At 27.0% G+C, this 15196-nt stretch overlaps 1 protein-coding gene across 1 annotated transcript in view; it reads left to right on the top strand.

Moving 5' to 3' along the window:
- The window catches only part of LOC107454702 (KICSTOR complex protein SZT2), a 123002-nt gene that overhangs the window by 65931 nt on the left and 41875 nt on the right, over positions 1–15196 (top strand). Inside the window, exons 36-43 of the mRNA XM_043041432.2 lie at positions 1129–1281; positions 3450–3549; positions 6129–6202; positions 6431–6489; positions 7941–8067; positions 10006–10130; positions 10243–10407; positions 14232–14328. Of these exons, the coding sequence (XP_042897366.1) occupies positions 1129–1281; positions 3450–3549; positions 6129–6202; positions 6431–6489; positions 7941–8067; positions 10006–10130; positions 10243–10407; positions 14232–14328 (900 nt within the window). The remainder of the gene's footprint in view (positions 1–1128; positions 1282–3449; positions 3550–6128; positions 6203–6430; positions 6490–7940; positions 8068–10005; positions 10131–10242; positions 10408–14231; positions 14329–15196) is intronic.

The following is a 15196-nucleotide window of genomic DNA, read 5'->3' as shown; positions in this document are numbered from 1 at the left end:
TTATTGGAAAATACCGAAATCCCCGATGTTTCAAGAATGTAAAAACGTATCCTTTGGATTACAAGTCTAACAAAAAGTTTTGGATGACATCAGTTTTATCTGAAGACTATGTGAGAAAATTGGATCGGAAAGTCTTCGCTAAAAAAGGAAAAGTGATACACTTTATGGATAAATGCACAGCGCATAGTGACACAACAGCAAAGTTGCAGCCGATGGACCAGTGCATCATAAAGTGCCTCAAGCAGTCTTATCGTAAATGGCTTGTCAGAAAAATGATCTTAAATATTGTAAGCATTTAGAAGATTTGTAATTAATAATTATTAATTAAATAATGCGACAATATTTTGAAAGTCCAAAACCGAAACTAACGGTAAGTCGAACTTCCGATATGTCGAAGTTTTTCATCAGTCCTATCAGATTCGAGTTATCGCGAATTCACTGTATATATATTCTTGGATTTCCTCTTTTTTACTTTCTGACTACTCTCATCCCTGAATAAATAATTTAGGAATAGTATGGCAAAACATATTTGCATTTTTTTTTCTTTGAAAAATGTATGGAAATATTTTCAGTTATTAAATAGTGTACTTAGAAAAATAATTTATTTTTAAAATAAATCCGAACAAAAGAATTATAAGAATAAAATCAATCCATATTAAGACAAAGAATAAAATTAATCCATATTAAAACAATTATAAAACTTCTGTTTGCAATTTTTTTTTAAAACTTAAAACTCAATTGCTCTACCTACCACTTAACTGTATAAATGAATAATGAAACAAGGTAGAAAACTTTTTAAAATGAAGAAGTAAAAATATTGGATGAAATTCATTGTTTTGGGGCTCATTTTTTGTGTAATTAAATAAGATAAAGAATGTATCTATTAATTGCATTAATTATGATAACTGAAATAACATGGGAATGAGTTTTTATTGAGAAAATTGTCTTTTTTAGTTTAAAATGGAAAACTTGACAACTTTCTGCATGGTTTCCTTAATTTTCAGTTTTGACTGTTTTATTACTAACTTTCTTAATATTTTTTTATTTGATTTAAAAGGACATTTCAGTCTATTGTTAATTATAATTGTTAACCAAGAAGTTATATCTCATTGTTTCTGGTTTTATAAGATCCGGACATTCTATTTGACGATCAAGACAAGTACTTAGAAGCAGCTCTAAAGTATGAACCAGGGACATTTGGTTGTCCTGTTGTGTGGGTTACTCATTTTAAATTGCATCCTAGATTGACATCGGGACCAGCCAATAGCTCTAAATCATGGGGTAGGTAGCCTTTTTTTTCTTCTTCTCTTTTTTCAACTGAAATTAGTATTATTTTTTAAAAAAGGTAACTCCACATCAAAATATTTAAAAATCTTACTTTTTACAGTCTAAAATTAGAGATTTTTCAGTATATCATGAATGCATTCTTATTTCAGGAAAAACTCATCATGTATTTCATTTTATACAATATACTAATGCTCATCTATAGGTTTTTTCTTAATGGGAATCTGTTAGAAAGCACCAAAATTACTCCAAATTTTGAGTTTGTTTAATTTTGAACAATTTGACTAAACACATGAGTGTTACATGTTAGAAACTATTTTTTATCAGATAACACTACAAAGAACATATATATTTCCTATTTTTACTAAATGGATATTATTGTATGTGCTGTAATAATTATAAATATTAAGTAATTATGAAATAATTTTTGTGAGTAATGACAAAAGTAGTTTTAGTATTTGGAAATTCAAATATTAATGAAAAGCTTTATTTAAATTTATTTAAAAAAAATGTTCTTAACCTCTGAGAAAAAGCAGAGACTTTAGGATTCTTGTGTTCACAATTGGATTAGAGGTAATTGATTTGTAGGAATCAGTATTGTTTCCTATGTCCATGCATTACTTATTATTAAAACAAAGTACTTAAGATATTATGATGTTATATGCTTACAAATATTACTGTTTATTTAGATAGTAACATCAACCAAGTTATTTGATTTTAGTATTTTTCTGCAATAGAATGTATTGAAAAAATACAACTTTCATTTATATTTTTACTGTGTATTGTAAAATAAAAAACCAAGATTAAGTGTTAAGAATTAAAAAATGATCCTTATTGTTATGAAATGTTGCACTAAAATGTTTCTGAGCTAAAATTTATTTATGCAAAGAAGGAATCTACAAATAAAGTCAATCATAAAGAAAGGAAATGTAAGTGAATAACTCGTTTTATATTTATATCTTTATAAAACTGATTAACTTCAAGAAAGATAGGCTGATATGTTTAATAATCAATGTAGTTTTTTTTCTCTGTAATTAAAGCATTTTTAAATGTGAATTTTGAACAAAATTTATCAAAATTAGGTGGTAACGAAAGAGTTGAAACTTTTTTCAAGAGTCAATATATTATTAGGGGGACTGGGAAGTAATACCATTTTCGTGCATTTGATATTTGTTATCAAGATAATTTATTTTTAATTTATAATGTATTCATCCTCGCTGGCAACAACCTTTCAATGCTGGATCAAAAATGGATTGAAAAAAAATGAATTGGTTTTTAAGACTAACGTATATTTAATGGGCCAAAATGGCATTACTTTCTGGTCCCCCTAATACTTACAGAAAGTTTTTTTTTATTGAGATTTTGTGTTGGGGTAAAGTTGTTTATTTTCTCTTTGGCAGTTCCCATATTCCTAATACTTTGTTATGTAGTAGTCTTTGCACTAATTTTTTATATTTTCTTGCTTTGCGCTAATTTTTATATTTTATAGATTTTTTTAAACTTTGCATTTATTTTTTATATTTTCAAACAAAAATAACTATTGATAATAAAGTTGTAAACATTAAATAGAGTAATTTATATAAGTGAAGACCCATCCATTTATAAGTAGTTTTTCTTAAGTAATAGATTTAAAAATTTATATGCAGTAGGAGGAGCGATTTGACTCTCTATAGAGTCAAATCTCCCAAATCTCAAGTTTGAATGTATTACTAGTTTAGTAACCTGCAGTTTATGGAAATAGAGAGAATTATTATATTTCAAGACATTTAATTGTTTTCAAATGAAATTTTAAGTTAAATATTATGAAACCTCAATTTAATGAAATCTGCTAAACAAGTATTATAGAATTAAAATTTTAAAAAGTTTATTTGATATTGAATAATTGTTATGTAATTGCTTGTGCTTAAAATTTCAACAATTATACATAGAAAAATGATGTGTTCATCTTTTGCCTTTATGAAATTAGTATTAATAAGGTTATTGCATTAACGTAACATTTTCAGACACTGAAAAATTTAGTAATATGCTTTATTTTTATCCCATTATTTTTATTGGTATAATTAGAAATATTAATTATACATTAGCAATAAATATTTCTTTATTTTTGGAAAATCATTTTAATTCAGGATCTAAAAATCTTAATAAATTTTTTAATTACATTTTAGGTATGCAAGCACTTAGATCAGTGCTGAGTACATTTGCAGTAAATAACAGAGAGAACATGTTTGTGTATCAAGACAATTTAGGAACTGTGTTTTATTTAAGGTAATTTATTGTTTTAAAGGTAAAACTGTACAATATTAACGAGTAAAAATAATGAATCACTTAACTACTATAACTGAGAGAAACAATTTAAAAAATGCAAATAAAAAAGGAGAAAGACAAACATCTGTTTCCGTATTTTCAACAAGTACCAGTCTCAATGGTCTGTACTTATTCAAAAGACCCATTTACACTTAACGTGCTTACAATGTTACCTTTTTCTGGAATATAATTGTGTCGAAAAATAACATTGGAAGACAAAAATAAAAAACGAAAAGACTCCCCAAGACAAAATTCTTGATGATACCATCAAAAAATTTGATGGTATATGTCAGTTTCTAATAAGATTTTTGATGGTCACCATCATACAACAATTTCCATCAAATTTTGATGATTCAACAAACTTTCATCATTTCAAAATAGAAAATGTTGCTTTAGTGCTATGATGGTAAACTATTAAGTAATGTTGATTTTTGATGAACTAATATCACCCATCATACTTTGATGGAAAATATTTTACCAATATAATGGTCAACCAGAAAGTTTTGTTTCTTAATGTTAGACCAACAATAACCATCAAAATAGGATGGAAGATGTTGTCTGGTCATTGTTGTAGTATAAACATAATAGTATGTTTATATTTTTTGGACCAACAAAGGCCATTAAAATATGACGAAAGATAATGCATAATACTATAATAATGGTTAGCTAGCATGTTATATGTATTATTACAACTAATATCAAAATATGAGGAAATATGTTTTACCATCATGCATATTTTATTATATATCGTAACCGCCGTTGAATAGCCGACTCCATTTTGGGTTTATTATTCTCTCAACTCTGTAGCCTTGTAATTTTGAGCCCAACCCAGAAGACTAGGGAAGTCTTGGATAAGGCATTGGGACGAACTTGCCTTAATAGAATGCTTTTCGATGGGACTAACCTGCATTTGCGTTATATGAAGAGGAAAACCACAGCTGTTATCCTAATGACAAGGGGATTCTAACCCATGATCTGTCTAACACTGAAAATAATTTAAGTCAGCCCTGTAGTCAGTTCAGTCAAGAGCAGAATTTGCATCAACCAGCCACTGCCGAGATTCAAACCTGGGTCAACTCATTGGAAGGCGAACACTCTATTTCCTGAGCCACTCCAGCTCAGTTATAAATGTATGGTCCATTTACAATAAGAGTTTAAAAATAAATATTCTTTGCAATTAATAACAAAAAGGTGAATTTTAGGAACTTAATACAATAAAACTGCTAATTCGAATTCATAAAATTTAGAAAGATTTATGCATATACATAGTCTGTTTTTCGTGAAATAACACTTTTCTGCTAACAATGGGATATTTTCTTAACCCAAGTTTGTGCAGGTATTCACAAAACATCAATATGAAAATTTCGGTTTTGTAAAAATGAAAAGCGTTGTGATGTAATTTTTTTTTTAAATTGAAAAAGTTACTTCAACACTGCATTATTTAGGTTCAAAAAACTTAACATAATTATTTGAAATTATTTAATGATTTTTATAAAACTGATTGATTTTGAACATCATATGAAAAATGTGGTGATTTTGAATGTGGGAAAATCTTCCCAAATTGGGGATTTTTAAAATAGTTTCATTATAACTCTTAAAATATTTAAGTCATTTGTCCATTCTAAGGTCCAGATAAATCTTAAGAATATGAGGAAATATATAGTTTACAATTGTAGCTTTGCCTCAAGTGTAGACCACTTAATTTTTATTTTTATTTTCTTGATTAAAATCTTTGTAAAACCTTTGTTAACATTATAAACAAATATTATTATTAGTTATCTATTTATACAAGAACTTTAAGATTTATCTAAGAATATTAGAATAGTTAAAAACACAATTAATAAATTTTAAACTAGACTGCTGTCTTCAAATAAATTTTTTTTTTATCTGGAAATGAGATAACGTAATAGAAATGGAAACAACTTCAAAATTTAAGTTAATTTAAAGTAGTTTAATTTTTTGAAAAAAAATGCCCACCATTTAATATTGTAGCAGTTAGTGCAGTTTTTAAATTTTTTAGAGTCAAGTGAAAAATAAATGTGTTAACTGGTATATTATTTACTAAATTGTGTCTTTATAAGATTTTTGTTAACTAAGTTTGCAGTAAAAGATGTCTAAGTTAAATAGGAATTCATTAAAAATCATTTTAAATATAAAAATCTAAACAATATGTTATTATATGGTTTTGAAAATATCATTTTTTATGTTATGAAACTAGTCTATTTCTAAAAGTTTAAATATGATTTTAAATGAATAAATGCTAGACTGAAGATTCAAATTTCAGTGTATTACATATTTATCATGTTAAACAAAAAATTTAAAAAATTAAAATTTTTTAAAAGTTTGAGATCTTTTTATAAAAACTTTGGCAAAATAAACTACTTTTTAACAACTTCGTTTCTTTTCTTTTTTGAGAATTTAATGTTTTTTATTCAGATTATAAACAAAAATTTTATGGATCTTCAAAAAATCTTTAAAGTATTTTCTATAAAGAAAATTTAACGTTACAACTGTGTTAATTTTTTCTTAATATTTCTTAGACTGTATGAAGAAACTTGTGATGAAATTCATCACTCTGATGTCTCCAAAACAGAACATAATATTTCCTTAACTGGTGAGAATGCTTTTTGTTTTTATTTTATTCCAAAATTGCATTTGAGAAACAAGTGTTTGCAAAACAGCTGTATTGAATTGCAATATAAACTGGGACAAAGTCTGTTATTGTTCAAGCTCTTTCTGATGAAAAAGAGTTAACTTTGATTTTTCACTCTTGAGTTGAATGTTTAATTACTTAAAATATTTTTGACTTGTTTATTAGAAAAAAAAATATTTATTTATTTAGGATCTTGCTCATCTTTACCATGCTTAATTCCCAAGAAAACTGCAGAATGTGATCCTGAGGTATTTTTAATCTTTATTTAATTTTCTTATTAACTATGATCACACCAATCCGATTAGCTTATCAAATCTGATTGATATGTTAATAACATTTGAACAGTCTGTTTCATTAATTTTTTAAAGCTAGTGTTAACCTTCTAAGATAAGGGTATGTCTAAAAAGAGGTCTTATCACCTCTGTACTTATAAATTATTTTTCTTCTTAAGATAACTGGCACTGAATTACACATGACAACCCTAGTGTTACTACAACCAACGGATAGGAGTGTCCTACATTAGACAAACTGAAATTGATTTTTCAGATTTTTTTTCCTCTATGAAAGTTAATATAAATTCTAAAATGATATAAATTGGAAAAGAAATTAAAGGTTTCAACTTATAATTGAAGAAAAAAAACACATTTCAAAACTGACACTGCATTATGTAACTTGGCAACCCTAGTATTACTGCAACAAATTAATTAAAATGTCCTTCATATGACTAACTGAAATTCCCTTTCTAAATTTTTTTTCCACAACAAAAATATTGATTCTGAATTCTAAAGTGATATAGATTAAGAAAACAACAAAATGTTTTAGCTCATAATTGAAGGGAAAAAAATATTTCAAAACTGGCAAAATTTTATGTAAAACATTGAAAATTATAGCTCTCTCTCTTGTATTTATATTTTTTATTCTTCAGAATTTCTAATAATGATTCTAAAAATTTTAAAACCAATTAACATGAGAAATTAAAAAAAATACTAGTATATTGGTCATTATCTCTGTACTTGTCTCTGTTATGAAGGTCATGGTCTTCCTCAAAAGACCTGGGAAGTTGGGGATGTTAAAAGCGCTAAGCAATTTTTCTCTGGTGGCTATCTCAGAAATGGTGGAGAAAGTATGTAGTGGGGTTAGAAATTTTTTTTTGGGGTTGATGTTTGTTATGTAAATACAGTAGAAGATCTTTATAATGGTAACCTTGAAATCTAAGGCTTTGCTTTTTTATGATATTTTGTGTTACTTGACGGAACCCATCATTTCACCCATCTTTAAACTGACCTACTAAATATAGCACTATTAGTCTGAAACAGATTACTCTTAAAATGATTTAAAATAATTTTTACATGCAAATGCTTAAAGAAATATATGTATGCACTTAAGTATTTATTATTTATAGGAAAAAATTTATATTTTTTATAACATGAGAACTAATAACAAACAAATTAATCAATTTTCGTGTGCTTAGTTTTTGAAATTTGCTTGACAAATCCCCTTTTTTTTCTTTATTGTTTAAAAATCTACAATAATTTATTTTTATTTGCATATCTAATGCTACTATTCTGTTTTTCTTTATGTATTTTAATTGTATTTAATTTTATTTTTAAAATATAAACTAACATTGGTTATTTTAATTATACATATGAAAACTTACGAAATCCAAGTATCTTACGAACTGATTTTAATGTTTGTTTAGGATTTCCGCCCAAGAGTGAATTCTGGAGCTTCAGATGGCTATCGTCAAGACTCTATTTCCACTACATCTGTATCAAAAAAAGTACAAAAATGTGTTACTCTTCGTGTTCATGGCATTGGGGAAGTTGGTAAGAAAAGTATTTTACTTTGACTCTAATGGAATTCAGATAGCAATTTATATTTATATCTTATCTAACATTTTAATTGTCTTCTGCTCTGTGTATTACAATGTTTGCTTGTGCTTATAGCAGTTAAATTTATACTTTCCTTCTAGTTTACATTTATCATAGTACCATGATCTACATTAATAATAAAGTTAATAAGTTTTAAAAGTCAGAGTTCTTGGCAAGTTTCTTGAATGTTCTAAAAATATAGTCTTTTTCAATCGACTAACCGTTTTCTTTTTTATATAAGTACAGAAAAATGTAATTTTTTCCAGGAGGGATTGATGTTTTCATTCTACTCTTTTTTTTCATAGTAATTGTGGGAACTATTGATCTAACTGGAAAATGTAAAACTATTTATCTAGTTAAAGAGTGTGTGAAAGATAAGGAATGTTAAAAGTGGAAAGGAAAAAAAAAGAAAGTGTGAATTGAAATTATGAAGTAATTAATGAAATTATGAAACTATTGACTAATTGGTTACATTATTTTTAAGTTTAAATCTAAATTAAAATATTTTTTAGTTTCACTTTTTTTCTAGCTACATTTTAAAATAAGAATGGAAACACATTTCTGAAATTTATCTTTCAAATTGATGTCTGGTTTAATTGCTCACCAAAAATTAATTAATTAAATTTAATTGCTTATCAGAATCTCTTAAGTTCTGAAGTCTACAATGAATTCTTTTATTGTGATTTTTTTATTTACTTAATTTTTATTTCAATGAATAACATTTTCTACATTCTAAATGTTATCTTCTTTTAGATCATAGAAATTTAGATTTTTCCTCTTTCATACAAACTGTTAAAAATATTTTTTTCATTTCTTCTCTAACTTAGTGGTGTGAAATAATCTGAAATGCCAAATATATTCCCCTCAAAATTTTGGAAAATTCACTGCATTTTTTTAAATATAATAAGATATTTTAAAGCAAAATTTAGCAAAATAACATTGCCATTATACTGATTCCTCATAAAATATGAAATAAACATAGAGCAGATTTACACAAAAGTGATTCAATTGTGATAATCCCGATTTTGAAATTCCATTGTCTTGCCTTGTCAGTTTTATTCAAAATTAGAAACTTAAGTGTTAGTTTTCAATTAAACTGTAAATTTACATAAATGTACTAATTCTTTATTTATCCCAGTGTAGAAAATTCTTTATATTAAAAAATATTATTAGTTTAATTAGAAAGGTTATAGTTTTTGATCTTGCCAGTTTCACAGAATCTAATAATTTTCTTTGTAGTTAAAATTAAAAATATTGATATCAATTTAACTTAATGTAATAGGGTAGTGATAATAAGCATATTTTAAAAATGAAGTATTTTGGAGAATTTTTTCTTTTGAAATAAATTTTCCCGTTTAGAAGCTTAAACTATATATATATATATGCATATATATATATATGCATATATATATATATAGTTTAAGCTTCTAAACGGGAAAATTTATTTCAAAAGAAAAAATTCTCCAAAATACTTCATTTTTAAAATATGCTTATTATCACTACCCTATTACATTAAGTTAAATTGATATCAATATTTTTAATTTNTATATATATATATTTGATGTTTGATATTTTTAGAACATGTAGGAAGGAAAATATACCACTGGTTAATTTGTGTTTAACAAATTTTGTGGCAGTTTTTTTTAAAAATAAATTTCAATTTGTGCAATTGTAAAATATTCAAATATTTGTGTCCTATATGAAACTAAATATTGTTTTTAGCATTCTATGGCAGTCCTAATATTTATAGGAATCTAACTAATACTTATTTAAATAATGTGAGAAATTTATGCAGTTTTCACTTGCCGGTTTGCATGCTAGTGTCGTTCTGAGCTATGTCACAGTTGGCCAAATAAACGAAAAAATTAACTAAAGTCAGTATATTTAATTCAGGTTCTACTATAAAAAATGATCTCGTAAAAGTTCTACAAAATCGCTTGGATGAAGGTGTGCTAGATATAATGAATATGATGTTGTCACGAAATCCATTGTGTATGTTAAGTACCGAAGATGTCCAGGTAAGTAGTTAATTATATTGTAGTCATGAAACTATTTGTCTCTAACATTTTAGTTACCTGTTTAATTGATGTGATGCTATACTGTTTCTAATCGGATATTGTTTATTTTTAGTTTATACAAAATCCAAGCAGCACACCAACTTATGAGCTGTATTTTACTTTACCAGTGAAGCTTTTAGGCCATACCCATTCTATTCAAATATATTTGCGCCAGAACTTACTTCATTTTCTCCATAATCCTAAGTATCATGATAGCAGGAAAGAAACTCATTTCAAAGTAAGTAATATTAATTTCAGTCAGCTTTATTGTAGATGTAATTCTGCTATGTACTTTATGTTTAGCATAGTTATTTATTATATTTAAAAGTGGTTTTATGAAAGGTTTATTTTATTAACCTTTTGGCACAGATGGGTCACCTGCTAAAAAGCAGTTCATGTTAAAAAGCAGTCCGAAAGTTACTAAAAATCTGTTGGTTTTCAGAATTATATTTGCACTAAAATAATTCATAAAACGTAGTTTGAAAATTTTTTTTCATGCATATCCAAAAATTTATCAATAGTTTATTTTTTTAATAAAAGAAATTTCAATGATGAATAATTGTTTCTCTTAGATATAAATAACAAGTGAGTGCAAATTTGAAAAATTATTGTTTGGAAGTGAACTGTGTTTGGAAAATTTTACCTTTAATGCTGAAAAAGATAAAAGTGTTTCATGCTATGTTTTATAACTATAAATTATTAAAATACGAAATATTATATTTTTCACATATTTTAACCCAAATTAATACAAAGAAAATGGAAAAAATATGAAAAATATGTTTAATAAAAATTCTGCTTCAAAGGGTTAAAGATGTATTTTTGTTGGTGACTTTTCTAGCTGATAAAACCAATTCTATAAAAAAGAATACAGATAACGTTATATTTTTTGTCATATGTATTAAACATGCATAATTTTTCTTAGAGGCTACAAAGCACAGTAAATTAAGTGTTTCGTTTTTTTCTATACTTCTACTTGACCATTTGTGCTTATGCTCAGTTGTGACCATGATGATTTTTTTAACTTTTGAAGTGTAGCAGATTGAATTTTTTTTTTTTGCATGTTATTAGTCTAGGACTAGTACTGAAATAGACAGTTTAAAGTATCTCTTAGTTAGGAGTATCATTTAGTCCTCTCTATCGGATAGGATATGAGAATAAATCAGTTACAAAATTGTAGAATAGTCTCAATTTAGTGCAAAAATATTTTGTTTACAATATTGTTGAGAAATGATTCTATGTTAAATGTGTTTTAGTGAGTTAACCCTTTGATGCAGATGGGTTCCTTTTATATATATATTTTTTTGATTACAAGTGAAAATATATTTTGGTATTTTTTAATTATTGAGACTAATCTAATAGTTGCAAAAAATCTGCTAGTTTATCAGAATTATATTTCTAAAAAAATATAAAATCCAAAAAAGGTAGTTTAAAATTTTTTCTTTTCCTTCATATTCAAAAATTTATTGATAATTAATTTTACAAATTAAAGTAATTTCAATGATAAATAACTGTTTCTTTCAGACCTAAATACCTGCAATTGAAAAATTATTGTTTGGAAGTGAGCCATGTTTAAACAAGTGTACCCTCATTGCAAAAATAGACACTGGTGTTTCATACTGTATTTCATAACTATAAGTTATTAAATTGCTAAATATGATATTTTTCTCTTATTTTGACCTAAATTAATAAAAAATAATGAAAATGTATGAAAAATATATTTAATAAAAAATCTGCATCAAAAGGTTAATGTTGAGTTGCGTATGGTAGATTTATGGGGCTATTAGTTTTTAAAGTTAAAAACACTGTTTTTTTTTTAAAAATCTGCCTCAGAACATAAGAGGTATTGAGAAAAAAAAGGAGAAAAGAAATGGTATCAAAATGTTACTTGTCTAGATAGATTTTTTAATGTTACTAGTTCAAAAATAAATTAATTTTAAATTAAACATTCCTAAGGAACTTAAAACACAATTGATACTCTTAAAAATAATTTTCTTTGAGATGCGTTATATTTATCAGCTTCATAGTAATAAGTGTCTGTAAAAGAAAATAAATATGCATATTTTTTTTTGTGATGCACCCCATACCTTAATTTAAAATAATTTCTTAAAATATCAGTACATTAGAACATACACCGAAGAGCCATTACATTGTGACCACCCTGCTAATAACATGTAGGACCACCTTTAGCCCTCAAAACTGCTAGCACCCGCCGTGGCATTGATTCTACAAGGTGCTGATAGATAGTCTGAGGTATCTGGTACCAAGCACTCACCAACTGGTCCTGCAATTCCCTCACATTGTGAGGGGGTAGCGTGGCAGCACGAATTTGGTTTTCCAAGTAGGACCACAAATGCTCTATTGGATTAAGGTCAGGTGAATTTGGGGGCCAGGACATGACTTGAAAGTCAATGTTCCTCGAACCAATTCATGACGATTCGACCTTTATGACATGGTCCATTATCCTGTTGGTAAATACCATCATCCGCAGGAAAAACTGTTGCCGTGAATGGGTGAACTATGTTCAAGTAGCTTACAGACGTCAGGGATTGCTCCTTGAGGATTATGGGTCCTAATGTGCCCCATGAAAACATAGTTCCTGGGCGAGAAACCATGAAAACCTGGACGAGCCCATTGTTATAGATCGAGGGTGGTCATAATGTAATGACTCTTCAGTGTATATGTGAGTAGGAAACTTGACGTTACAATCATTACAGCAATATAAATTTATTTTGTTTACATGTACTTAACCTACTCGTTATGAAATTTTTTAATAGATTTTTCATAATGGTCAATTTGCAAAGGATTTTAGTTGGTTTTAAATTCCGACCAGAGAAATTATGAAACATTATAATACAGAAAATTTTCAAAAATATTTTTACAACATACGAATGCCATAGAATAGCATCTAATTACATTCCTAAACAAATTTGACTTATTTCCGGGTTCACCATACAAGATATACACATGGCCAAATTACAAAGATTGTTAATTATATAGGACAAATTTTGTTCTTAATAATAGTAGTCAACTTGGCAGGTTTCGCTGTACATATTTATATTTTTTGTAAGCATTGTACATTTACTACACGTTTCACCTTTGTAAAAGTACATGAAAACAAGAACGAAAAATGAATAATCTTTTGGCACAGTTCAGAATAGACAGGGTTTTTGTAAAAGGTATCAAAAATGATTTTATTTTAGCAGGAACAAAATAGTAAATCAGCTTTAATAAATCTTCACAAAGAAATACCATTAAAAAGTTTCCACTAAAGATGAATCTAGTAACAGTTGAATAACGAAACCCAAACATGAGCTTCAATTGAGTATTCAATTGACTAGTAATCACTTTCTGCTATTTTACAAGACAAAATTATTCGAAATTTTTTTTTTATTCCAGCCTCTATCTGTGTTTTCAAGTTGTAGCACCTAACAAAGAGCTTTAACGAATTTTTAAAGTGTTGAAATTAAAAAATGGTTTTCGTGTTAAAAATATGAAATAAAGGAGAGGGAAAAAAAGTTTAGAACAAAATGACAATTCATTGGCAAACCAAAATGTAGCATTATATATCAGGAAAAAAAAAGTGTTGATTATTTTCCAGGATATTTTACCACTGATAATACTGTATTTTAGTATTATATTGTTGCTCTTATTTTACTACTTTTTGCTCTGGAAAACGATGTTTTCCATTTCAGTTTCAACATCTCATTATTGTATAAGCTTTCTTTCTTACACTTAGTTAATGCTCTACAACTAAGTAGATAATTTTTTCTACAAAATGGTATAATTTACGACTTAGATATATACTAATTAGGAATATTACCACTAGATGATACTATAATTAAACGCTCTCACCTAGTTTCTCATGACCATTTTGTTACAACTAGATGCTAATCTTATGATCATAGCTGTTATTGTTAAGAAGTTGAAAGAATTAAAGCTTAACTGTTGAAATGCAAGATTTATAAGTGTATATAAGAACATATTTTTAGCTAATTTTTTTATTCTCCTTTTGATAATATTGAATACTTTGCTGTTACTAAATTATTCTTAACATTCCTACAGGCTTATTGGCATGCAGTGGAAGAATGGGGTTTAGTTGATGATAACGATGTGTTCTTGTATCATTCTCAGCAAGCTTCTGGTCATGCTGGGGGAAAAGGTTTGTAAGCCTAGAAGTGAAGAAATTAATTTCAGTATTAATTTATCAAGAGTATAATAGATTTTTACTTATGTTTAGTGCTTGCTAGAGGCTTTTATCCGGTATCTAAAGTACCTGGAAAATTTTTGCTCCCTCTATTTTGAAATAGAACAATTGCGGTAAAATATGGAAATTCTAGTCATCCTTCAGGGAAAGGAGTGGTAGTCTTAGATTATAGAAGGTAAAATGCATTACTCATGCTTAATAGGGGTGAACAGAAGTGTAAGGGTAATAAAAAAAAAACACTTTGTAAATATAATAAAGTAAAACTCCATGATAGAGGTGTTCTAACAAAACCAAGATAAGAAGCACCTATAGTTTATGCTTAAAATCCCGTAACATCACCTAATATCAATAATACATGTATTGGTGAGTTTGCAAACTGAATGCCATAAAAGAATGTGCTGTGCCCAATCGAAAAGCCAGCTTTTGTCCATCCAATTCTCGATGCTTGAAAGTCAAATGGAATGACATAATCACAAGGAAAGTGCAACTATGCAAATTAGCTAAATAAATTCTCCTCAAATCAGTCCCTGTCAGATTGATTACAGGGTAGAATGGAGAAATTTAGACCATTTATTTTTTTTTATTTATGTACCTTTTCCTTTATTTTTGAAAACAAAATCAACATCTCAGAAACAAAATTTGATGAGATGAACAATTTCATTTTCAGCTTTGATTTATGAGGAGGAAATATCAACAAGAAGGTGGTAGAGAAATTTTAGAAAAATGCATTCCTATACTTTAATATATAAACATAATAAAATAAAAAGAGTGAAGTGAAAATAAAATTTTTAATTAGAATTCTAAAATCACTGAAATACCGCTA

This window comes from Parasteatoda tepidariorum, chromosome 7, assembly GCF_043381705.1.
Source record: "Parasteatoda tepidariorum isolate YZ-2023 chromosome 7, CAS_Ptep_4.0, whole genome shotgun sequence".
NCBI classification, from domain to species: domain Eukaryota; kingdom Metazoa; phylum Arthropoda; class Arachnida; order Araneae; family Theridiidae; genus Parasteatoda; species Parasteatoda tepidariorum.
Note: the sequence above shows the minus strand (reverse complement) of the source record. Positions and strands in the feature narration are given on the sequence as shown.